Source organism: Phalangium opilio, unplaced genomic scaffold (genome assembly GCF_054372755.1).
Source record: "Phalangium opilio isolate 3A_F unplaced genomic scaffold, DU_Popi_V2 ptg000011l_1, whole genome shotgun sequence".
NCBI lineage: Eukaryota > Metazoa > Arthropoda > Arachnida > Opiliones > Phalangiidae > Phalangium > Phalangium opilio.
This window is the reverse complement of record NW_028324147.1, coordinates 1,896,933-1,923,546: the sequence shown is the minus strand read 5'-3', so window position 1 is coordinate 1,923,546 and position 26,614 is coordinate 1,896,933. Positions and strand designations below refer to the sequence as shown.

Sequence of the window (26,614 nt, the reverse complement as noted above, 5' to 3'; positions counted from 1 at the left end):
TTTAGCTTAATCACGTCTCGTTCGTTGTTGGCAGGCAACAGGAAAAGAATGACCGCGACCACCGCGAGATTCGCAACAAGTTGTAAAAGCCATTACACCTTGTAGACATGTAAAAAAATCTCTTTTAAATGATTTGAATACGTGCAGCTCTAAGCTCTTGCAATGTGTTTCTATTTGTTTTTGACAACTGCGTGCTGTTAACATTATTTGCTAAAATCCATAAACGTAAGGGGGAAGAAAAGGTGATAAACATATTCAAACGTAACAGAATTAATTCGTAACTGTTTACCCTGTATATGCACAAAATAGGCCAAAAATAGACTAAAACATAATCCCACCGAAAACGTACTTGGAACTAAAAAACATTAAAATTTCAACTCGATCTCATCAACATCGCGTTGCTTTATTTTTTTATTGAGTTTAAAATCACGGCACGCTTTTACTAATCACATAATCACGTCACGTAGTTTAGTTTAACAATTTTAATCCATTAAAAAGTTCTAACCAAAATTCCGTTTGCTGTGATTTCAGGGGTCGATGGTATAATGGGCATTTCATCGAGCGACAATTCAGGTAAATGAAAAACGATGCATTTTGTATATTAATTACTTGTTATAATTAATTAGGCTTAGCTTCTATTTTGAAATAAATAAATAATAAGGCTTAGCGATATGTTATATATACGTTTTAAGTATACGAGAATATATTTATTATTTATTTAGAAAGAATATTTGATTACCGCAGTAATTAGTAATTTAAAAGAAATAGAGATAAGATAGTTAAGGCAAACTATCATTGCAGTAAGTTTCCCGGATCCTACTTATAGTTTTGTGCAAATTATGTCTATAAATGACGTCAGAACTGCGTAAGCGTTCAGATTTAAGTATTTCAAAATACCAGCGAAATGATTAGAAGTTAATTAGTGGGAAGACGGGCGCTAGAGTATAAATTAAAATATTCCTTATGCCTTGGTTAAAATTTGGCGCGCTTTAACAATTCGTTAAATCACGTGCATTGTTGAATATTTTCGTTAAGCCTTGGTTTCAATTCCACGAGGTTTAAGAGTAACGATAAGCCGCTTTATGTTAATCTCTACGAGTCAGTTATTCTTTCTACTAAATAATAAATAAAATCTCTTTTTTTAATGAAACCCGCGTAAGGGAGCAAAGCAAACCGTGCATGAGTTGGCGACACTTCAAAATTTGAATCTTAGCAAAGCGCACTTGACAACAATTTGAAATGATGAATTACTATTGGCCGGTTAGGTTTGATATAGTCGCAGCGACTCCCGGTTTCGAATCTTAATGTTAATTTGAATAACCTAGATAGCCTTTTAATACGGCCAGACGAGCGTGTCCTAAGCCTAATTAGATTTCAATAAGTCATTTCGCGTATTGAAAGCTAATTTGCCAGCAGCCTTGGCTCGAACCAGCTAGCTACCTCTTACTAATTACTCGCTACAAATTGAGCGCCGCTGATTGTCTAGTAAACTTAACTATACGTTAGGCTTAAGGTTTGATGACGTTGAAAGACTGATTTCTCAATGTCCCCAAAATTGACTTGTTTCCGTTTGTGACTGCTGTTTTAAAATTTATTACGGGGGAAAAGCTACGTATAACAAATACCGTGTTCCGATTTTCGGATGATGTATCGTTTGATTAGTGTTTATAGATTTATATTACAAGCCCTTAGTTACAAACCGAGAAAGTATATATAAGTGATTGAATCCGAGATAAAGACAGTTTTGGTGTAGTCGTACGTTACTTAAACGTTTGCCTGTCAAACAATGATTTGAAGTTGAAAGATTTTTAAATTTTTTTCTTTTACTTAAAGAAAATTAAAGTTGAATTAATTTTAAATAAATTAACTTAAATATCAAAGTGTCTTTATCCTAAATTAAATATACTTACTCGAATATCGCAACGTACTATTTAGGAAAATTACAAATTGACATCATGAAAGGCAAAAAGTAGCATGGTATGACGCAAAACAAATACAATTTTCAAGAGTACTTCAAGCGTATAAAAATGGATCTCTCGCCGAGTCGTTCATGACGCAACCGAGGTCCAAAGATATCCCATGATTCGATATCAAAAATACCCTTATATAGTGTTTGTACAATATTATTCTTCTTTAGAGTGTTAGAAAAATGGATATATATCTTTGAAACCCAAAATTAACTGGCTGGATGCGATGATTGATCCTTCTAAGTATAGTTGCCTAACGCTAACACTACGCCACTACGGGATAGAGTATACGGTTAAGGTGCCTTCACAAAAGTACCATGGAAATAGAGAATTGAACTTTTCAGACAGAGTTCTCTTGGTCTATTTCCTGTTACGATGTCGTAACAGAGGCAATATATAGATCTAAATCCAAAACGGAAGGAACACCATTAATCCTGTACAAGAAGGAATATTTAAGCCGTTTCCATTGACTGCTAGAAATCTGCCACCATGAAGGCTTACATGCAATTAATGCATTATTAAGTTAACTTTCTCTACATTATTTAAACGGCATTATAGTTTCTCTGATGCTAAAAACGACCCATGAATGAGATAGAGAAAGAGGGGCCCAAACCTTTTTGTTATAATTAGCTGAAACGTAACTACAATGTGAAGGCGCCTTAATTCTTAGTATATATAGATATTACCCATCATTTTTTGGCGGGAAACGTCTCTACAAATGCTAGAGGGAAGGGAAGGTAAGGGAAGGAGGGTATGGCCCCTGATGACTTTCCTTATTCTTTGCCCGCGTCGGTACCGAACCGATGGTTTTGCGCTTAACACATCCCGGCCGGAGTTTTGGGGCTAACTCCGGCCCCAAACTCGGGCTGCACTGATTTCTTAGCTCTCGGGCTTCGATTGGGGCCGTCGAAGCGTAAAGAACACTCTCTCGCGCGCTCTCTCTTACTTAAGTTACTTTACTCTCTCTCTCTCTCCCTGGGTTTTGATGAGGTTCGAAACGCGGCCGTCCGGAAAAATCACCTCTCTTTTGCCGGAGTAGATTCCGGGTTTTCCCCGGCCCAAACCCGGGCGGGTATCGGGCAAAATATTTTCTCCCGAGCGCTCGGCCCCTATCCCTAATCATGTCTCGAGTTTGAGCCTACTTTTGTTTTGTTATGATGATATGGTCACTGTTTTATTTTGGGCCTCGAAACTGCTTTTTGACGATCGCTCGCGTCTCCATTATACTTTGAGTGTTCTGTTTTTTATATAAACTTTATGCTTTTGAGTTGTTGGGTATTAGGCCCATATCAAATTGTTATTTACTCTATAATCTGTGATCGTGGGTTGAGACTTGAGTGTCTAGTGAGTTATGGGGGTTTAGTTCTGCAATTTAAGGCGTGGGAAGATTTTGATTGGTTAATTACTTGGAAGTTAAATTAAGCAGAAAGTATTTGTGTGTCATGTGATTATTTGGTATAAGTGGGTGCTTGGCTAGCTGCTTAATTACTTAATTAGATAGATTGTTAATTGAAGAGCGGAGGTTGAAGTTTGTGTCCTGAATTTTAAAGCCAGAAGGAAAATAATTGAAGTACTTAGTTATTAAGGCGTCATCAGGACGGCAACATGTCCTTTCAACTCGAAATCGCCCTACATTTTCCTAGAAATCCATTCAGAAACACCCTGTATGTATTTATGTACAGATGTCTGTCTCTATATAATGATACTTTAGAAACCATACTTATTAATATTTAAAAGTTGCAAACCCCTAAATGCAATCCATTTTATATACTTCCCAGTTCCTACATATTATACAGAAGAATACATATAGATTTTTTTGCTTTGTTTTATGAAAGAGATTTGATATTGACTGGCTTTAACCTTCCATATTCCCAACCCTAATTTAGTCTCAGCGAGTTCCCTCTTTGTCTAAAACGATTGCCAATCACGACAAATGTGTATATATATATATATATATATGTGTATATATATATATATATTTCCCTATACCCTAGCTTTCAGTTAGTATGCATAGCAACATTAAGAAAAGTTGAAAATATATGTCCAGAAATAGTGACAGATAGGATAGCTTTCTATTTTTTCCAATTCAATTTCGAAATCGAAAAAATGTACAGTAAATTAAAATAACGATATACCGATATAGAATATTATATTTTGGGTTATAGTTTTCATGTTAGATAGCAGTTAAGAATTTGGTGTTTTTCACTTTATTCTGTAAGAAATTGAATATTTCTTATAGTAAAGATGTTTTGAGCTAGGAGAAAAGGTTTTTTATGGAATAGAAATTGTTATTAAGAAATGTTCAGAATATAGTTTAAACTATTTTGGTATTAGTCCTTTAGTAAGAATAACATTGTGTTTCAATATTTTCTTGCACGAAAAATTATTTTTCAGTATTTATGTTGATACATATAAGGTATATTTAATCCACGGGCTGAGAGTTTAGTGTAAGTTATTAATTGGTTCAATTCAGTTTCAAACCTACAGTAACAGTAGATGCTCTCGCAAGTTACTGGTAGCCCTAAAGTATAGTTTTAGTAAAGAAATTAATATTCTCTAGCCCATTTTAGTGCAGACTATCAACAATTACATTTGCATAAAAAAAGAAAAAGTTTCATTTTCTTAGAAACTTCTTATTCAATTTTGAAACATTATTTTCTTGTTGTTCTTAAACGTCAACTCTTAAGGTTCTCAAGAAACGTAGCGATGGGGGGGGGGGAAGTGGTGTGGAGGAGTATACGTCTCTATACAATTTATTAGTTAACGCTATATATTTCGGCAGTCAATTAAACCCGAAGTTATATAATACAGAATTAATACTACGTAACAAGATAGTCATTTTAGATTCAAATACGAATTGAAAAAAGAAAAAAAAAGACTGAAAAAGGTTTGATAACTTCGTAGACATTCACTTCCAAACAATATAATTCTTATTATAAAACTTTCGATGATAGGGTACGTAGGAGTAGGGGGGGGGGGGCATTCGAGGTTTGTCGACGTTGGAAAAGTAACTCGTGAAAAAGTAAAAGTATAAAAAACCGTAGCAGCGGGCCGCTCCGGTTCTCACGCCTTCTTTTGTCCATGGAGCGCGCGACGGCTATAGCTTTTAGAAACCTAAAAGTCCACGTGGAGGAGAATATAGGCTTAGCGTTGTTATGGAAACCACGTTCGTCAGCAAAACATTGAATGTGTGTGTGTGTGTGTGTGTCCCTCTTTTATATCTTTTTCTACCTCTACTGTATATCAAAAGTCTGCATGAAGAAACATTACATATAGAATTTATCCATCTAAATAGATGTAACGTACAAAAAAGGCTGGAACAAAGGCTCTACTATAGGGTTTTTGAAAAGTATGGCTTAAGCCTTGGTTATGTTGTTTCGGTTTTGAATGACGAAATTTGTTGTGTTATTTTTTTTTTCTATCCAGACTCCCCGCGCTGAAATTTTGTGTTTGTAATAAACTCCTCCTTCGTCTAGTAACGTTTACCTTTACTTGGCTTTTACAATACTTATTGAGAGTTTCCCCATTGTACAGTATGTGTGTGTTGTCCCCTTCCTTTCTATATACTATACCCATATATATATTCTTGGGAAATGAAATGAAATTTGCCTTGACATAAAACGAATTAAGTATATTTATATATATATGAATACAGGGTGTTTCTAAGAGCGCGGATGCAGCTCCCTCTAGAGATAAATTTCTAGATTAAATCTAATATTAAAGTGACGTAGGCCTACTATTTGTTGCATGCGCTTGAGCACAATGAACTTATAGTGGAAAACATTTATTTTAGTAAATGAAGTGTAACTTCCCTCCTTGCACGCCAGCCAACCTTTAAGCGATTTGTGAGAAAAACAGAAAATTTAGAATGATCTTGATTTACTATAAATAACCCTAATCTTAAATAAATATCCTTGCTCGCAAATATAAATTAAGCGCCCTCCATGATCCATGTATTTCTATGAACGCCTGTACAAGTGTTCCAGCCACTGCACACTCGTGTTCAGGGAAAAGCTATCCACCAGGAGCTGAACCCAAAAGAAAAAGAAAGACCGCTTTTTCTTAACATGCATAATATCTCAATTATGATAAATAAAACCGCTAAGCCTAACAATAAATTACCAATATACATTATTAAACACGCCGGTTAATTACCTAAAACAAATAAATTAGAGAACGCTAATTAACCATTCCCTAGTAAAGATAACATTGTGGTCAAACCAAACCACAAATTAAGCATGCAAGCTTTGGAAAAATATATCTTATAAATTAACGCTTTAAAACTTTCTAATAGCTTTCAAGTCATATATATATATAGCTCAATTTTAAGATCAACCCCACCATTTTTTTTATTCTTCTATGAACCGATGAAAATAGACCTACGATTAATGTTTTTGACCTTTCACCTTAAACTCTTCTCTCATTTTTAGCTTTTATCCGACATCCATCCCCTTTCTCTTCCATGGTCCCCTATGAAAATTGTGGAACCCAGTATAACAATCTGCATTCGGGAGCTCGGAGAATGGGGCCACCCAGGTCAGGGGGTTCTTTAGGTTTAGAAGCAGGGGGGGTCTAAGTACCCCCCAGCTTCCCCCCCCCGGGTTTAAAAACAATGTTCATTGCGGATCGAACAAGCGTGAAAGAATCTATCAGTTCGGGATCAAAAACCCAAAGCCAAGGCCTGGAAATTTTTACCCCATGCATCGTGGTGGTGGTGTGCGGTAGTTGGCGAAATATTGGTCTGGGGGTGAGTAGTGAGATGGTTAGGGGGCCACATCCCAACCCCATAAATGCGTGGTTGGGTTAAGATAAGAATAAACTCCCCTCCTCCTCCTCCTCCTCCTCTGGAAAGGGAGGTTTGAAAGAAACTAGGGGGACCAAATCGGGACGTTGTGGGGGGATGGGGGTTTGAGGTGTGATGATTCGATTTTTAGCTAATAAATGACTGGTAGTGTTAGAATCGCCATCGTAGCTTCTTAATCATGGCAAGATTCAGCTATGCCCCACGGAACACTGGGGGTATTCTGTTTTACGAGGGGATCGTCACTTCAAATAGAAATAATGTACACGAATTGAGGAAGTTAAAATGAAACCCAAGCCCCGATTTCTTTCTCGTTCGTTTCTTTGGCTGGAGACCAATCTGAATTTTGAGGCATTCGAGGGGAATGAGCTTGAGTACTTTTGGTTCTCTGTTATTTGGGTTATCATAGATTTCGTTTTGGACTAACAACCTGTGACTAGCAAATGTAATTCGGTTTGCCGTCGTATTCATACGCGAGTCCCACCTCCTACGAGGACCTGTAAACATATTTATTTATTGCCCAAAAGGCAACTTGAATCGTCTAGCACTCTTATTCATTCATTCATTCATTCATTCATTCCTTCCACAATCTCTGTTAATTTGTATTTGTCTTTGTCTATGAATGAATCCACGAAGTGTCTGTCCCCTCGATCTTTCTCCCTCATCCTCCCCCCTTCACCTCATGCAGCTTACCACGTAACTTGTACAAAAATTACGTTTTGCTCAGGGATGGGTGAAGAATTTCTATTGTGTTTCCGACTTTTAGGGTGTACGCTTGCTAGCTAGCCCTGCTGCATTCCATACTTCTTTTTGCCTGACGCGCTTTTCACGTCAGGATAAAAGAGGTCCCATAGATCAAATGGGGTAATACCCCCCGGTCTCCCCACTCTCTCTTGTTCGGGTTCGATACAGAGTCGATCTTTTTTGAATATTACTGATATACAAGAAACAGGAGAAAGATGGAGGGAGAGGGCCGGGATTTTTCTCCGCTGCTCTTGAGCTTCTTCTATACAAGAGAGAGTTCTATCATCTTGTTACCGATAGCATCCTTTATATAGGTGTTGTTATTGTTATAATTCGTGAGTGTGTGCTGTACGAAAATGATGAATTATATTCAACGTTTTTTTTAAATTTATATAAATCCATGCTCTTTTTAATAAGGGGTTCTTTTAGAGTTTTGTGAAGAATTAGACAAATTCCATGGTATTTGTCTTGACTTAAAAACTGTTAATTAGTTTCTGGACATGCCTCAGAATACGGTTGTATTTGTATATCATAGAGAATAATTTTGTAGATATTAAGAGGAGTGAATGTAAATATATGCCTAAATTAATTTTCGGTTTATTTTCTTGAGAGCGATTGCTGCGAGCTTGCGTTAGAAACCCTAAAGTTTTTAGTGGCAATTTATTAAAACTATGAAGCAATATTATATCGTAAATCACAGTCAAACCACACATACGCACTGTTACATAAAGAGTAAACTCCATTTTTCATCCGACATTTCATATGAAACTCAAGTGGGATAAATTTCATATTGAATTGAAAAAATGACCCCTCCCCTCTCTTTTATGAAATACGACGTCCGTCTTAAATATTGTCCACTCCTGGTCAGTATATAGGCATATATATATATAGAAATCTTTTCATATGGTCCGAGGTTCCTCGGGGTTTCATAGTTTGCTAACATAAAGATGTTTGGGGAGGGAAAAAGGGGGCAACGAGGGAGCGGAGGGGTCAGTATAGCGGTCAGAGGATTAATAAGAATCCTTCTCATGATTGATGTGATATTGATGGAGTTAGCCCTCCTATGGTCCTACCTCGTTGTATGTAGCCTTAGTATTACTCTAAGTCGCCTTAGTAAAATACAATACCGATCTTGGACCAGCCTGGACCTAGGCTCCAAAAACACACAAGGAACCTTTTATTGTAAGAACTAGTTTCTTGTGTATATGAACCTTGAGAAAATCGTGAGGCGATGCCCGTTGCGATAACACGTAGACTATTCCATTACAACTCGCACTGCCTCTAGTGGTGCTTCTAGGCGCCAGGGAAGTAACCCAAGAAGGTGATCTCCTCGCCCCTGTGGTGTATATTTGAGCGCTTCTCTAATGGCTTAATATTAAGACAATGGTCAACACCGTAACACTCACGAACGTCTCAGGTCCTAGAGGTCCGAAAACTCCGACCCCTTGCCAAAATAAAAAAGTTCAAAGGCGCCCGTTCTACAAAAACTTTTGATTAAAAGAGCCATATACCCAACCCAACCCAACCCAACCCCTATTGGCTAGTCGATTACTGTAAAATACACTGTAAAAAATACGTACTTTCAACTTTAACCCTCCGGGCAACTGTAGCACCAGTCACTCTTTAGCCTTTTGGGTTTTTAATATTTGTCCAAGAATTCATACGAAAAAATAATATAACATACACATATACTTTTTCTCAAAATGTTTGACCCTCCTAAACTAATATAATTTTTGGGAGTTAGAGTTCTATAAAACCAATACGTATGTTTCATTGGAAGATTGCGTAAAGGTTAAGGGTCAACACAGTGAAGAATTATAGTATTAGATAGACTTTTGTGAATGGACAAGACAAGATAGCAAAATAGAAAAAAAAAGATAACTATTGAGAGGGATTCAGTTTTCTTTTTTTTTTAGGCCTAGACTTTTTAGGTATTGTTCGAAACGTTGTCCCCGAGTAGGCGAGTACCCCTATGTATTTTTCTAACGTAACATACATCTCCCGGACCAATATTTTCTTTAAGTTATCGAACTTGCATGATCGAAGCTAACCGTACACATTTTCCTTTTTTTTCTTTTGCGTTAAAAATTGCTTTTATTCTGTCAATATTCGATGTGGTGGTGGGGTTTCATTTCTTGGGGTGGAACCTTTCATGGGTAGTGCGTTGGTATCTCTTGGGTTGGCAAAACGGGGGTAACTTTAGAGTGGACAGGCCAATTATTTCTTGACCCCCACTAGCCGCTGGGCACTTTAGAAAATTCATGGTTTTTCGTTTAAAAGTTCGATGTTACTGAATCATCGATTTTTTAACAAATAAAACTATGACATTTAGGCCTATAGTGAGGAAAGATTCTAACCCTAACCTTAAGCCTTGCGGTTGAAACATCTTGAAGAAAAACTCAATTTGAAGAATATTTTGAATATTAAATGTTTCTCGCGTGACATTTCTTCTAAGGCGCGTGCATGACGCATCATTTTCAAACTTAACTCAAAATTTTAACCAAGGCTTAGATATATTTAAATGACTGAGCTGATTTCCATCTAAACTTTTGAGTCTAAAAGAGAAGAGTTTAGAAAGAAACTAAACTTCAGGCGGCATGATTTTATTTAAAAATAGGACACCATCGTGGTGTCGTCTGAGAGACGTGCGGAGGTTATAATTTGGGTAACTCAACTGACAGCTCTTGGATGTGGGGAAAAAGTAAAATTCGGTAGTTTGTGTGTGCTCTTGGAACTCTTCGATTCTAGCTACTTCTTCTAGAATAACCGAGGGAAGGAAGAAAAAACCCTAACCCTAACCCGGTACTTATCTCCGCTATATATCCGATAGGAGCACCAAGATCTCACGAAGCCTTGGCCAACCTCGCATGCAAATTGGCCAAAAACCTCGCTCGGAGAAACTCAGGGAGCTGGAAAAAGTTAACACCCACTTTTTATCCTTGGGAAGAAAACTTGCGGATGGGGGTTTTTTCCTCCCATCTTCCCGCTTTTTCTTTCCGCTTCGTAAGAGTGCAAAGGTTGTCATTAAAAACTATATAGGGCGATTCATTCGATTTTTGGGGCTTTCCCCCTTCCCCCCCCCGTTATGGTTCCTTTCTTGGAAAGTGGTGGAAGATTTGAGCCGAGACTGCAGCATCGAAAGAGGCCAGTCTGGTACATTCAATCACTGTACCTTGAAACTCAGTGTTTTTAGATAGGCATTTCTTCAATTATATAAACAAATTAAAACGATTTTTATTTAATTTGAGCTTAGTTATTAAGTATGCAATTTAGTTGTGTTTGTCCATAAATACCCAAACATATTACACCAAGGGGCACGTTTCTTACCTTTAATTGCACTTCAGGGTAGCCAAAAATTTGGTATTAGAGCATCTCCTTTGGGTTTGGACACTGAATGATCATTGCAATCGTACAGTCTGTTGTCTAGGAACACTTGTCAGTCTGTACACCATCTATACAATAAACCAATGGTGAAAGCTTCCATTTAAAACAAAGCCAGATTTTATTCCTAGCTAGCCATAGTTGTAAAATGCAGATTAATTAACTTTCAATCTTCGTCCCAAGCTTCTTTTTTATTTCATTCATTACATTGCCATCATTGTTACAACTCCCCCCTCCCACAATGCAGTCCCCCTCTTACTTACACCTTTTTTCTTTAGTTTAAACGATACTTAATAAAACCCCAATATTCCTAAGCTTCGGCATTTAAAAAAAAAAAATCCTTTTGATTTCAACAGAAGCGCGAGACTCGAGACTGAAGAGAGAGATACTACAGATTACTCCTGAATTTGGAATTTTTTTTTATCCGAGTCCCAAGTTGAAAATTCCAAATGCACGAGGCTAAATAAGCTACGAAATTTTGCTTAATATCATTGAGTTTTTATATTGAAATGTTATTCCGGGCTCGTGCATGATCTTTACCATTTGAGAATGAGGAAGACCTGTTTTATCCAATGATCTAGTGGAACTATTTCTACCAGCTCTTACCGAGCATCTTTAAAACAGTAGCTAGGAATTTAGGGTAATTGATTGATTGATTTATCACATGAAAATCGACCTTAGTATTTTGAAACATGAGTCTGGTGCTAGTTATTGAGAGTTTCGTCATCTCACAGAAATTTAGGTTGAACGTCATAAAAACGTCATGAACGAGAGTGCAACTTTAAGACAAAACCCTTTTACCAAAGTCAGTCCTTAAAATTGTTGTGACATAAGTTAATAACCCATGGTTCATAAGTTAGGGAACCAAGTAAGTTTAATTTTACTTACGGAAGAAACTTAATAGATACTTAATTTTAACCATACAACGTACGCAAATAGATCCTTATCCAAAATTGAATAGAAATTAATTCAAAATTCCAAATAGAATTTAATAAATTCATGGCTGGTATGCAAGGCAAGGAGGGTATACGTGTAAGAAGATCGTTAAGATTTTGTTGATAGTTCATGGCAAGAGTATAAGAGCTAGAGAGAGAGAGAGAGATCTATTACCCTAGCGCGCATCCAGTGAATTAAGCACTGCACCATCTAATACCCCCCTTCTTCTACTTCTTCTTTTCAAGACCTTCTCGACTTATATATAGAGAGCAGAGAGAGCAAGTCTCTTTTTTGAACCACGGGTTTATATAGGAGAATGCAGGCATTCAAACCACTCATTACCGAATCAATTTTCCTTGGTTTAACTCCTCTAAAAGGGGTTTCGTTGGGAGAGGAGTAGTGGAGGGGGGGTGTTGGATATACAGCCTTTAATTACCTTTTGTCCCACCCCCCCCCCCATTGAACCCCCTTGGTCTAGCTTATACTCTCACTTCTCTCACCCCTTTCCCTTATTCAGGGCAAGTCTTTTTTTCGGTACCCTAAAAATTTCAGGGAGTGGGGTAGGACCTGATATTTAAACACCGTCCCGGAACTTGGGCTATAGCTTGAATGGGAAATGAATTTTAAAAACCCTTGATTTAAAAATAAAAGAAGAGAAAAAACTTGGTGCGGTGCTTGCTCTCTCTCTTTTATAACATCTGATTAAAGTGATGATAACTTCTAGCTATGGTGTTAATTCCCCTTTCAGCTTTTTTTCTGGGTTTCAAAGCCCCTGTAGCAGCCGCACCACCTTTTTCTTAAGGTCGTTAAGCTGATATTTTTCACGTAATTGTCATACAATCTTTCCTTCTCTTAGTGACTTAACAAGTATTTTATTCACCTTCACCTTTGCTTTTGTGGGAGGGACCTTTTTTTGTTTAGTTTGTTATGATTAATGACTAGTTAAAGCGTCAAAAAATATTGCGAATTTATAGCTACGTTCAAATGTGTTATATTTAGATGTTGAGTACCTTGGTTTTACCAGGAAAAACCGGTGGCTGTTTTTCTATTGTAATCATCTGTCCTTATCACGTGATATTTCGTCTATATGTCCTCTCTCTAAACGTGATTGTTTTAAAAATTTAACCAAGGCTTAACGAAAATTAACTTATTCACAAATCACGTGACAACGAGCACGCGCCAAATTTGAAAATTAAAAAAGAAACCAAGGCTTAACAAATATTTTTGCTTATAGTTATTAGTTACCATGTTTTAAGTCTATGAATTTTCAATGAGCTTTTAGACAACCAGAAAAATAGGTACAGAATTTCCTTGTCCGTCCAATGATGCCCCTCCCATAAAGATATCTCTTCAAACCTTCCGCCCAACTATATATTACACGCACATTTAGACACCGTTAAGCCTAAAGTTTCCCCCAGTAAGTTTAATAAGAGTACAAGGCCTAATTCGACTTGAATCGTTAAGCCTAATTTATTCCCAATAAGCAAAAATAAAAACCGAAAGAATAATTCGCTTTTGAACGCAACCTATTTAGAGTGTAGCAGGAAAAAAATGATTGAACACGGCTTTGTCCAAGCCAAATTCACCGTTCTTGTAAATAAGTAAATAGTCCATTTCGTAACGTTACTAACCGATTTCGCAGAATACTAGATTAACTTTCTGTTAAATCTGATAAGATTTCTTTCATCTCGTGGCATACTGAATATTTTAAGGCCGACATTGTTTCTTCTAAAACTTGGTTATATTTATTTTGAATGAGGTTACGAGTACCTATCCTTGGTTTGACGCATTTTTCAATAATAATGTACTAGTTTATAAGGGTTAACCAAGACTGCTACAGATTCACTGGGTTCTCATTTTGATAGTAATCTTCTTTTAAATGTTTAATATTATCTAGGTTTATTTATTTTACTTGTATCTTAAGTCTTTCGTGCGATTGCGTTCGAATTTTTGCTCGATATTTGTTTAAAATATTTTTCTATTTATTTGTCTAATCGATTAAAACAAAAGCTTAACTTCTTAAACAGTTATTAAACTTTGGATACGAATACTCCCCTAAATATTTATTTATAATAACATTCATTCATTCATTTAAAGGGATAGTAAAGTGTAAAAGCATTATTGTGGATGGAAATAACAAAATGAAATAAATTATGAGCTATGTCTATTTTGATATAAAACTCTTTTGTTTTACGACATTTTGAAGGGGAAAACGACACTGTTATGACGTTTTAGATCAGAAGGGTTTGCACGCTATTGCGATACTATCCCTTTGAAGGAAAGATGAATTAAACGGATAAATCCAACTCCTCCCATTACATTAAATCTAAATATCTTTTAAACAAAATATATATTTTCTTAAACCCTTAAAATAAATACTGTATGTAAATAAATCTATAATAGGGGTGACTTACTTTGTTTGCCTTTAGTCTGTCCCTGGAGAGTTAAACTTGCACTGAATCTGTGCAACCTCTTTTATAGTACAGGGTGATACAAATCAATATTATCAAGTTATATGAAAGTGAAATTCTTAATTTCAAACTTGCGAGTAATTGTATCTCCAGTAGAAAGTTTGTTTTTCAAGTATTTTTAAAACTATTTATATTTTAATAAAAGCACGACCGTCTAGAAGGGGGACAATCGGTCAGCTTCACCGGGGCCCGTACCTTCTAGGGGCCTGGGCCAAGTGTAGGGCTGCCTTGAAAGGCCCCGAGATTTTGTCAAATTTCCCGGGGCCCACAAACTCTCGACGGCCCTTTGAAATTTGGATCTGACCCATCAATCTCTTAATACAATTTTGAAAACTATATTAGAATTCGACTTTTGAAATCTCTTTCAAAGTTTGGTTTCAACTTTGAGCCAAGGAATAGAGTTAGCCTATAAATACATGCACATTATAGAATGATAAATTCAATGTAGGATGGAGTCTCGCTTGACCCTTAAAACGCAGCAGAAAAAACCAAAACTATGTATAAATTTGACCCATTCCAAGTCTGTAAACTTGTTAGAATTTCTATATAATAGTTCGGTGGTTTTGTCGTATTCGTACACGGGGTTCCCTTGAGGCTTAAAACGACGGCCGAGATTCGAAAGGGCCCCTAGTTTTCCCGGTAGAATAAACGTCTTGACCCGCGCGCTGTAGAAGAGTCCGGTAATCCCCGAGTGAACCTGAAGAGAGCGAGAGCGAGAGAGAGAGATCGGCATTTCTCTTCCTAAAGTCCCCATCCTCTCATAGTCACGCTCGGTCGCCGATCACCAGTCGCCGGATTCTAAGAGGCAGGAAAGGGGGAAAACGGATCGCGGAGAGGAGTTACGGAGACGCCCGGGATGAAGATGGGACCATCCCCGTAGAGAAACAGAGAGAGGGACTGTATATTTTTCTATCCCATTTTCGGATGAAGAAGCATCTTTGGAGGAAGAAGAAAAAGATTCTCCCAATGGATAACTGTTAGGGATATATCTCTAGCACTGTTACGTCATTATTCCATCCAATATATAGATTTATCGTATTTATAAAACTATATTTAAATAGAGTTTTTTTAGTATAAACTTTTACATCTCTAGAGGTAGAGATAATGCTGGGTTTCAAAGAAACTGTAGCTGTCTTTCGGGCTGATTGACTTCTAGCCTAATCAATGATAACCCTAACCTAACCAAAACTATCCTATCATGTTATAGACGATATTTAAAATTGAATCGCGCGCGCTCAGAGCAGCTCCAGTGCAGACACAGTGCAGAGCCGCCGCTAGGGTGCAGTCAAGGTATTGTCGGTCCCCAGCAAAACGTACGAGAAGAGTGTTAAATTTAAAAATTAAATCTAAACTTATGATAGGGTTTAAGAAATAAATTGTAAATGCCTACTGTTTGTTGCGTTCCCTTGTGTACCCAGCGAGGGTATAAAAAGGTTTTGGCAGATGGATCAGCAAAAAAAGTAAATAAATAAACCCAACCGAGGCTTAGACCGTCAAGATCGCGATAACACAACACGGGCACGTTAAACTGATAAAATTTGAAATCATTATGTTAAAAATTGAATACCTGTAGCGAAAACCCATGATTTAATATGCAATAATACCGCAAAAAAAGAAATCGAACCCCTAAACTAATTTGTATAATTTATAATTAATCTCAAAGTTTAATATACTGCCATAGACTTTACATTAGCTCCATTTTTTTGACTGCACCCCTCCCCGACAGAGTACGCTAAGTTCTCAGTGCAGCTCGCGCGCCAATTTTAAATATTGTCTATAGTCTTATCTCTACACGTATTAAACAGTTTTAAATAAAATTAAATATAGATGATAGAGAATTTAATAGACATTTCATGGTTTAATTTCTATAAGTTTAAATTTCACGTGAACTTATTTGAGCTGAGCTAAGCCTAGTTTGAAAATCAAAAAGTTTGAAAAGCGCGCGTGATATCATTATCCTCGCGCCAAATTTGAAAGATCCCGCTCAAAACTCGTGGAAAGTTTCGATTCATATCATTAGTTCCAATGAACAAATATTCTAATAATTCTAGGATGAAAAAAAAAACAGAGAGATGAAAACAAAAGAGAGAAAGAAAAAATAAAGGATTCAGCCAAAATCTTGTAATTTTTACGCAGGTGTTCCTTAATTTACATAAATCTTCGTGTGGTCCGTGAGAACCAATTCCCTCGCCACCGTTTCTCTCTCTCTCTCTCTCTCTCTCTCTCTTACTCCCCCTTTTACCAATACGTTTTTGGTTGTTTTAATTTCGGTAAAATACCTATACCTTTATTTCCTTCCACCATGAGCAAGAAGGGGACAAAATCTCATCCCTTCAGCTGTTACTGTACCGATTTTTTTTATAAACGTAGTTTAGTTTTACCGCGAATTTCCCCTGGTTTTCCTCGAAAAATCTGCATTCAATCAGCGTGGAATAGGAAAGAAGCAACGATTTCCAATGAATGTTCTTCCAATGCTCCGTTCGTCCAAAGGTTCCTTCACAAACTCTAGAATCGTCTCCTTCAACCTGTATAACACCTTATTCTCTTCAACTTCTTGGGAAGCCACCTTCAATGATGGCTTGCGCGTGGAGAACCAAGCTCGCGCGTTTTTCTGATAAAAGCGCGGGAAAGAAAAAAAAATTGGCGGGAGTTATACCTACGGGTGCATGCATGGGAAAGGCGGGAAAAAAAGCCCTTCTATTGTTTAGTCATCAACGATATGGAAATATGATATGATATGGCTTTACAATGTTGAAAAATGTTGAAAAGAATACCTTGCATACAGGGAAGGGGATGCAGAGACACTTACTCCGCAGTTTTTCTTATATGGCGTTGAAAAAGTAACTTCTTAGGTATAAACTTAAGTTGACAATATTTTGTCCACACTCTGGAAAATTGTTTTGTCGTTTATATATGTATGCCTATACGTCAGTGAAATATATTCAAATTTATCAAAAATATAAACCAGGTATATTATAAGTTACTTTTCATATTTGCATTTCGTATATACATATTTTAAAATTCGGGTTTTCTTGCTGAAGTTGCTGACAATATCATAATTAGATTAAGAAGTTTAACTTAAGTAATATGTCATTATTATTTCAATTAGGTTGCTTATGTACATTATTTTCTCATAATTCATAATCAATTATCATGGTAGAAAATCCTTATCGAAATCATATTTTTAAATGAAAACTATTCGAGTAAGTCTAGTAATTAGCTTACGATTAAAAACAAATACTAATTAATTAACCCTCATTAAATACATCGGTAAGCGTGTATTTTCCCGTTTAGAACTTAGACCCTGCTGATAATCATTCACTTAAGAGTCAGAATTTCGTATGATTAAATCGTGAGGAATGTTGACTAATATCCAACCCCTCTGATGTATTTAAATTCCCTTTATATTTTAATACATAACCCTATATCTAAAAGGGATGGAAAGGGGTGTCATAGCGTAGCATAGCGCGCTAAATCTAGTCGAATTAAATTTACATCTATCAGAGCTAGCCGCATCGCACGTGGGACCCCCAAACCCGGCAAGCCCCTCGAGGGAAAACGCGGGAAAGTTGTCGCGCGCGCTCGTTCTCCTGAACCGATTTCGCCCGATTTCGTTCCTTCAGACCCCATTAATGAAAGATAAAGCATTGATAACTTAGGATAAAACCTAATTTAGCCTTTCTGCTTATTACCAAACTTAAAACGAACACTTGACGTAAAGGAGAGGTAAAAAAGAGGTTTAGCTAGGGCTTAATTAGTCATTCAATTATTGCAACAGCTCACAGGAGCTACACAGAAAAAAAGGGTGATATAGGCCGGGAAAAAATATGTATAAGTTTTTACGGGGTGAGATTTTGTCAGGGGTAAGGTTTTTCAGGTTTTTTCAGGGGGTTGTTTTTTGGGGCAGACGTGGTAAGGAAGGGGTATCTAGTATATTTCTACGTTGGTTTCTATTTTTTTACAATCTCTTTTTTATTTTTAAGAGGGGGTATCAAAATTGGATTCCTCCGAGCGCCATTTAGGGGTAGCACACAGTTAGCTTTAAATGCAAATTTTATTTAATTTCCTGACAGTTTTTTTAGACATTTTTTACGTGGTTATGTCGATATTGGATCCGTTTATACGTAGGTGTTTGTGAAGCGTACATTTTTTTATACGTTTTATTAATTTGATTTTCAACTTTGTTTTTGTTTTAAAGAAATTTATTGAATTAGTAATAAGATTGAGGGTTTTAATATTTCATTAAATTTTATTATTAATAAGTCTAGTTTAATTATTTCTGCAAGATATGAATTATAAACGTAATTTTTAATAGTTGTACCGATTCCAATGACATCTTTATATAACTTATAGTTAGTCTTAATTTATCGTTGATGCCAGATTGGGCTGGAAAACCCCCAATTTGGCTTATTTTAAAGAGTAATTGGCTTGAAAAATTAGTGCACGCTATAGGCAGTTTTTTGGCTACTTTGAAAGTTCGGTAATGAAAAAATACCCAACTTGGGCTGGATCCCTTGGGCTACATTTGTAAAATAACTGGGCTATATAGTTTCTATATTTTGTTTTGCTGGAAAGTTAGGCCTAACGCATCTTGCGGATTAACCGTGCACCTAGAAAGCAATAGCTTTGGTAGAACGTAACACTTTGTATAACCTGTTGATATAAACCCAGAACATTGAATATTTGCAAAGCCAAATGAAGTGTCACTTACCCAGACACTGCAGACAGTTCGAAAACTACTAGCCTATCAGGAAAATTACTGTATCCTCATCGGGGTGGAAAAATAAGGTATGGCCAATGTCAATACAAGAAATTATGCGTCAGATCTTTACTTTTGTGGTTCGTTTCTAGCACGTGCTGTGGGGTTTTTGGTGCGTTCTCGGGTTAGACTCGGTGGTAGTGATAGCGTATTCTTTAAGTATCCATCCTGGTTAGGCGTGTGTGAAATCCCCGGATATCGAATATCGCTAAACCGATGATAACTAGTGTTTATTATCACTCGATAAAAGCGGTCTCAGAGATGGGGAAGGTGGTGGCGGTGAGGATAGGGGGTACGGAGCTATAAAGATATTTCAACGATAACGGACAAGGCGTTGGATTCGCGTTCAATATTATAGAAGAGTTCCTTGGTTGGCGGCCTAGCTAGCCCTAGCTCTCCTAATGAATTATAGGAAAACAGTGAATAAAGATTTTCGATTCCCTTTTCTAAGCCTTAAGCCTACCAGGCATTTAGCGATATGCTCGATAAATATAGATTACTCTAACCCTAACCCCCGTGCCGCCGACTTTGGTGGTACCTTTTCATACCCGCGGCCCGCACTCGGGACGGGGCCCGGCATAAGTACTGGGAGATATTCCCGTCCGTGAATCGAACCAAACCGAACCACGGCCGTTATTTGCCAAAGTACCCGGTCTTCGTCATCGTACACGGACGGGCGGACCCCCGCGGGCGACTCGAATCAATTCTATGGATTCTTCCGGACCCCTTTTTTTACCGCGCCGATATCGGTTAGCTCGCGGATTCGGTTGGTTCAAAAGCCCGCTGTCCAATATTATCCCCGCTCTTTTACCAAGAAGCTGTCTTCGCGAAAAGGTCCAAGTCTCGGGCCATTTAGTTCACGAGACACGATTATCTTCTAGTTTTAATTTCCCGTAGAACCATTCCGTTAATTTGCTTTAATTGTTATACGGGTACTTCGCCAACCGGTTTTTCAGTGTATCAGAATATCGAGTGGTTTTCAAATGAGACAAGGGAAATTCGGTTGGTCAGTTTCTTTGAAGAAAGTAAGTTAAGTTAATTAACTAATTTGAATTCGGATTTAGCTATCTCTTAATGGCGTACTGAAGTACGTATTGGAATTTTAAAGTTAGGAAATACCTAATTTGTATGGTAAAGTTGCGCCCCTTTTTCCGGAATCTTTCAATTTAAAAGTATGGTATATTGTTCTGGTCTATCTTATTTCTCCGCAATAACAGACGGACAACTCGAGTGTGATGAGCTTCCAACTTTTTATTTGCTAATTTTTGAAGAGAAACTCTAAAATTTAGGGATTTAAGTAGTACATACCAAGTTGAGAATCTACTTATATTTAATTTTAAAATCAATTTAAGTTTAATCATAGTTATGTATTTGTTGTTAACCAGACTTTAAATCTATATATGAGAAAATCTAAAGCGTCTGAGCTTAGTTCTAAAGTTCTAATAGTCAAGACAAGTATGACGTGACTTTCGGAGTCCAACGATGCAACCAGCCAGCTTATAGTTAAACGATTTCCTCTTCTTAAACTCTCTCTTTTTTTTTGCTCGCGTCCTGCACGCGCCAGTTGGCATTCTCCGCGTATAGCTTAGCAAGCGTCGAAGCTAAGCTTATAGGGAGTATAGTTTTACACTTGTATCCCATCCAGCTGTCGTATATAGAAGTAAGGGGCAACTTATATCGTTTTGCCCTCTCTCCCTATAGGCGCTCGGCCCAAGCTAGCCAATTAAACAGCCATCAGCGTATATACCGTGCCACGAACGTTCCTCTCTACCCCCTCGGTCCCTTCCCCCTTAAGTTTCTATGCTATGGAATATTTGGTGTAGACGAAATTTGGGCTATATATACCCCCAAAGATATATGTTTCGATTTCTTGATACCCTCAGTAGCGTTGGTGCAGCAGGAATTGTGGGTTATATTCTTCTAGGTTAAGTCAGCTTAATGTTAATTCAGTAAAGGGTGAGGAGCTCTTTGTTAAAGTTCATATATATTAGCCTAGGTTCTTAGTTTCGTTACATTCGTCATTTGAAAGTGGGTACTAATTCCAACTTATCTATTTCGAAATTGGTTAAAATAGAAGTGTCCCTAAAAGTTACTTATAAGTAGCGGATTTATTAACAAACCCATGATACCTCGCCCACTAACAATCTTTAGATCTTACTATGACGTACAACACACGTCACATCTTCATCCCCATCTAATTAAACCTTAACCTTAATAGAATTCAAAGACTCTTAACTTATAACTTTTGATTTATCAACTTTATTAACTTCTGATTTGGCGTCGTAATAGTTTCTCTGTGCAGTCCGTTAACGGGGGGGGGGCTACTCTGTTTTTGCCCTACCCAGCCAGTCCTGGCCGCTGCTGTGACGGCTTGCGTTCTCGGCTCGAGTCCGTTGGAATGACCGGGTGTCCGCCTCGCGAAAGGTTCCCCACTTGCCTAGCTAGTTTGTTTTAGACAAAGTATTTTGGTCGTTTCGGAAGCCGAGAGTGATGGATGGGCAGCGACAGCTACTTCAATACCTAATCCCCTCTCTCTTTCCGTGGTATCACCCTCTTCAAGTTTTCCCGCGCATTCTAGCTCCTCAAGGCGCGTGGAATCTCGACATAACATCTCTATACCACCCCTCCTTGCCTCCCAGTAGCTATGAGCCCGCGTATTCCATATAGCGTTGGGGTTCTATCAAGGGTCCCTTTTTTCTTTCGCCCCACTGTCTAAGGTTGCATTGTACAGAAAGAGACTGGGGAATTCTCTCCCATGTTTTCTGAGTAAGATAATATTTTCCATTCGTTTTGGTATTTGCAAATGTTTTGTGTGGATATGCCAACCTCAAAACACATTTAGGAAGGTTTCTTTAGATATAAGGACTTTGAATCGTCTGCTTTATATTTACTCTTAATTTCCTGCTTAAGTTTTAGGGTATAGCCAACATTAAGGGGCAAAGCTCCACGTGTATTTTCAATACAACCCCTGTAGAAGTGTTTATCACGCTACACATCGGAGGCTAGTGTGAAGCTCGCTTACAGGGAAAATAAATAATTTAAAATGTATACAGGGTGTTTGTGAAAGGTCCATCAATAATGAAAGGGCGTATTTATTGGGCCATTTTGAGTCGAAAATGTTCTATGACATTTTTCCGTCCGGGCCACTGTTTTCAAGTTATGATTGGAGTAATTTACGGATGACCCCTTAAATTTAATTTAGAAATTGAAAGACAGCGCTAATTTAATGAAGGGGTCATCCCTAAAATATTCAAATCATAACTCGAAAACCGTGGCTCGGACGGCTAAATGTCATAGAACATTTTCGACTCAAAATGGCCCAATAAATACGCCCTTTCATTATTGATGGACTTTTCACAAACACCCTGTATTATTTTAAAAAATTTAATTTTAAATATTTAAATTTCAAAATAGGCTTAGCTCGTAAACGTTTTTGTGAAATTTAAATTTAACGAAATGAAAATAATCGTTACGCGCGAGTTTAAGTCGTACAAACTCAAACTTTAATTAAAATCCACAGTTAAAACTTGACAAAAATGACAATTGTTAAATTCAATATTCTTCTCTGGTACTCGATATGATTCTAAATGTATAAAAATATTTCTGGCAAACCTCGCACCAAGTGCCAACGTGTCTTGAAATTGCATTCCGTAGCTAGTTCAGTATACTTTGGCATCGTGTCCCATTCACTAGTTCAGAAATGATATGGTCAGGAGTGAGGGGTGGAAATTGGGGTCCCTCCAAAAATGGGCATTCTATAAGAGACCCCCAGTGCAGTGATGGCCAAAGAGAGAGGGAGTGATTCTTTCCCCGACCCAAACGTTTGACACGAAACCGATATTGACGCGCGTCCGTTGACAGGTCGCTTGACGTCCGTTTTCCCTTTTAACGTCCGAAAGTAGCCTTTCCTCCGAACCTCTAACCCCCGAACGAAAAACCAAAAGGCCCTTTGTTATCGCTTCTAAACTTCTAGCGCCAAAAATGGAGATGGTGCAGCGTTGGTGAGCCCTTTTCAGTTAAAAGATCCCGGCGACTCACCCTGCAAGTTCTGAGTGGTGCGTATTGACACCAGGGTGCTTGTCTCGAGGAGTAAACCCTCCTCTGTATCTCGCACCAAATACTCCTGGAAAGAATTTATTAAATTATATCAAGAATGAACCATGCAATTGTTAAATCATTTAAATTTATAAAGAAACGAAACAATGTGATTATTTTAATAGCGGAAGATAAATTGAAATGACAGAAGGTGAGGCAGAAAAGGACAGCGCTTGATTCTGGTTGCTTCTAAGCCTTACCTATTTTACTAGAGGATAAGAGATCAAGACTTAATCGTAAACAACCCCAGGGTCTCACATTCTGTAATTTCTTTATAAAATAATCCGAATTAATATTCATGGAAAACTAACAAAATTCACTCAACACGCCTCCTTTCGCCTTTACCGAAAGTGCTTGCATTATTTTTTTATCGGACACACTGAATCTCTGATCGAAAACCCTCCGCCATTTTACGGACTGGTCATTGAGGGAACGTTTTAAACGGGAGGAACCCTCCGAAGGGGAGTGATAGCTTGGGGGAAGGGGGGGTCACATTGGCGATCGGTGGTCAAGATTTTAACCCCGCGGACCGAAGAGAGAGGCTGCACGCTTGATCGCCCAAATTTTAACACCAACGTTATAGAGGGGACGTTTCTACCCCAAGTAGTAAGACTACGTACGTACGTACGACCCCTTGGGAGAATCGAAAAGCACTTTAAATCGGGATGGTGGTGCTTATCCCCTTTGGACATACTGTGCGCTTGGGGTCAGGAGTTTTTTTGATTTTAACTTTTTATATATATATGGAGAAAGGTAGATGGTGGCTACTTACTTTTTGGTTGTTTGAAACAAGAATAAAATTGGTTTTTTTTTCCTTACTTGAAAAGTTTGACGTTCGCACTTGATGCGTAGAGAGAGGGTCAGGAGGAATGGGTATGGACGGTCAACGAAAATTATACGTTGCAGTATATTTTTCGTTTTGGGGATTTTTTATATTTTTAAGATGTGAGGAACTGGATGGATTATAGATGAAGAAGGTTTGAGGCTTTTTAGGTGTGGAATGAAGAACGACACGTGGTTTGCTTTGAAAAATTTCCAGGACTGATTCGATCGTGAACTGCATTGTTTTATGGAAAACCAAAGTCAAAACTGATTTGAAAATTACACCGTTTTTTGAAAACCTTTTGAGGAAAAGGATGAAAAGTTTCGAAATTGGAAGATTTGGATTTCGCAAACAAGTTCAAGATTAAGTCCATTCAAGATGAAACAGAATGATTTCACGATCCTGCGTGAAGAACAGTTCAAGTCACACTCTTACTTGATAATTAAGCCTAATGGATTCCTAAACTCGAGAAGAACAACCCCGCAGTAAGAATCCGAAAACTCCTTTGAAAAGCGACGACTTACGAATTTTCAATTGCGGCAACTTAAATTCCGAGACGTTGATATCTTTACGAAAGTCAAAAGTTCAAACTAATATCTTTGGATTGAAACCAATTTTCTCATTGGACACCGTATGTAAAACCGAGATTCTCGGCTATCCAATAGGAATGCTTACATTTCTATTGTACCTGAATTCGTACAACTCTATATGGTCAAGCAAGTTTCGGACCAAACAAAAGTATCGGAAAATTCCACCTCAAAGAATTCGCGAAGTATTTGTTATCTGAGTAAGTATAGCGTTTAATTATAATGTAAATATAGAATCTGCCTTGGATGGAGGAAAGAATGCAACGCCAGAATAGGAATGCTTAATTTGATATCTAAGAATCCGAAGCCTTGGTCTGAAGAAGATTTAAATTCCTCAATATCACATGCTATAAAGGATTTTATGAGAAACCAGGAAGACTTTACATTTCCAAGAGCAAACACACGAAAATTTCTGTCCGGCTCGCCAATACCTCACAAGTCGAAGTCCGTGGACCAAGGGAAAGAACCCACTAAGACTTCCCCATCATGAAACCCTCTGGAATGCACCCAAATAAACCACAACTTAATCCCAAGCGAGTCAATAAAACAACCCATTAAACCACAAAAATATGATCAGTAAGTATAAAACTTTAGTTAAGCAATCAAGTACTCAAGAACCAACTCGGAAACGGCCTGAACCCATCTCTAAGTTTCCAAGTTACCTCTCAACTTTCCCAAACAACCCGAAACTTCCGAGGGATAGCTAGAACGACGTGAGCGATGAAGAGATCGCTTCTCTGGAATCTAGAGACGACAGCGCCGCGGAAACCTGAGCCCAAGAGATGAAGAGGTAAAGAGAAAGAGAAAGAGAGAGAGAGAAGCGAACGATCCCGCGGAGATCGTAAGAGGCGGCGGGAGCACGAAGATCGAGGAAGAGAGGTGAGGAGAGAGCTGCAGCGGACTGGCAGGGAGCTCCTTTCAATTCGAGCTCTCGCGACCCTTCTGTTTCTTGAACAGAGCGACGCGCGCTTTATATCGCCTCGCCATTGATCGAACGGAGTCCAGAAATCTAAAAAAAAGTACGGCGAAAGGCTCGAGGAGAAAACCCTTGCTCGAGAGCGCGCGTTGAGACGCAGCCCTGCCCTTTTCGGGTCGAAGAAGCCTTCGGAATGAGTCATTGATTTCGACAGAACCCCGCCGATTGGTCTGCCCACTTTAGCGCCCTTCCTTCTCAGCATCCGGCGTCTCTCGCTGCGTGGGAGGAGGAAAACAACACCTACACCTCCTTCCTATTACGTTTCCATCTCGGGACAGTGTGTGTCTGTCTTCCTCTTCCACCTTTAGCCGGCTATCCCACCTAGGGCCCGGGACAACGCGCCAAGGCAAACAGATCGATGACAACTAGCCGCAACCTCGGCAGCTAAATCTCTACCGAGTCTTCCCCATTTGGGTTTTTTTTTCCTTTTTGTTTCCCCCTATTTCCAATATTACGAGAAGAATGTTCCTGGAAGACATACACAGACCATACCAAACCGGGAGGTGATATGGATGTTGGAATTTTAAGGACGCCCACCTTCCAAGTTCTAAGGGAACTTCTCCCGGAGTGGCCCGGAGTCAAGCCAACTGTTACTTACATTCGTGGGACCCTTTTTGGGGTGCATCTCTTCGGACAATCCTAGCCAATGAGGAGGAACCAGGAAGAATACCGTGAGATGGATAGTACCAACCCTTTTCTTTTCGAAGAAGGATGTCCCACCTACTCTTAAAACATTATTCTGATATCCACCATTGTTTGAATATACTTATAAGATGGTGGAATTTAATCAATGATGCCCCTGGAGGGGGTCTCCGAGTACCTCTGGAATCGCTAGGAAACAGCGCCAACCCTTTTGGTAACACCCATCGCTTATTTTTGGAGATGCACCCTCCACCAGAACTGAGAGCGGAGAGAAAGAGAAGGCGAATGTGATGTTTTTACACCCCTTTTGCCTTTCGCTGAGGATGCCGGGAAGAGAAAATAACTAAAAGAAGAGCCAAGTTTCTTCGCATCAATGATCTGTGACGTAATCTCTGGTTTTAGGCTCTGAGATGGATCGGTTTAAAGCGGTGG

The 26,614-nt window shown here is 38.3% G+C and overlaps 1 protein-coding gene across 15 annotated transcripts in view; it reads left to right on the top strand.

The window, feature by feature from the left end:
- The window catches only part of onecut (homeobox protein onecut), an 80,960-nt gene that overhangs the window by 45,256 nt on the left and 9,090 nt on the right, over positions 1-26,614 (top strand). For 7 of the 15 annotated variants that reach the window (XM_089857874.1, XM_089857877.1, XM_089857878.1 and 4 more), the window contains one exon: positions 532-573. The exons of 4 other annotated variants lie outside the window; for them this stretch is intronic. In XM_089857874.1, coding sequence (XP_089714000.1) covers positions 532-573 — 42 coding nt within the window. Of the gene's footprint in view, positions 1-531; positions 576-26,614 lie in introns of all 15 variants that reach the window. 4 more of the 15 variants (XM_089857872.1, XM_089857875.1, XM_089857873.1 and 1 more) reach the window with 1 other exon arrangement.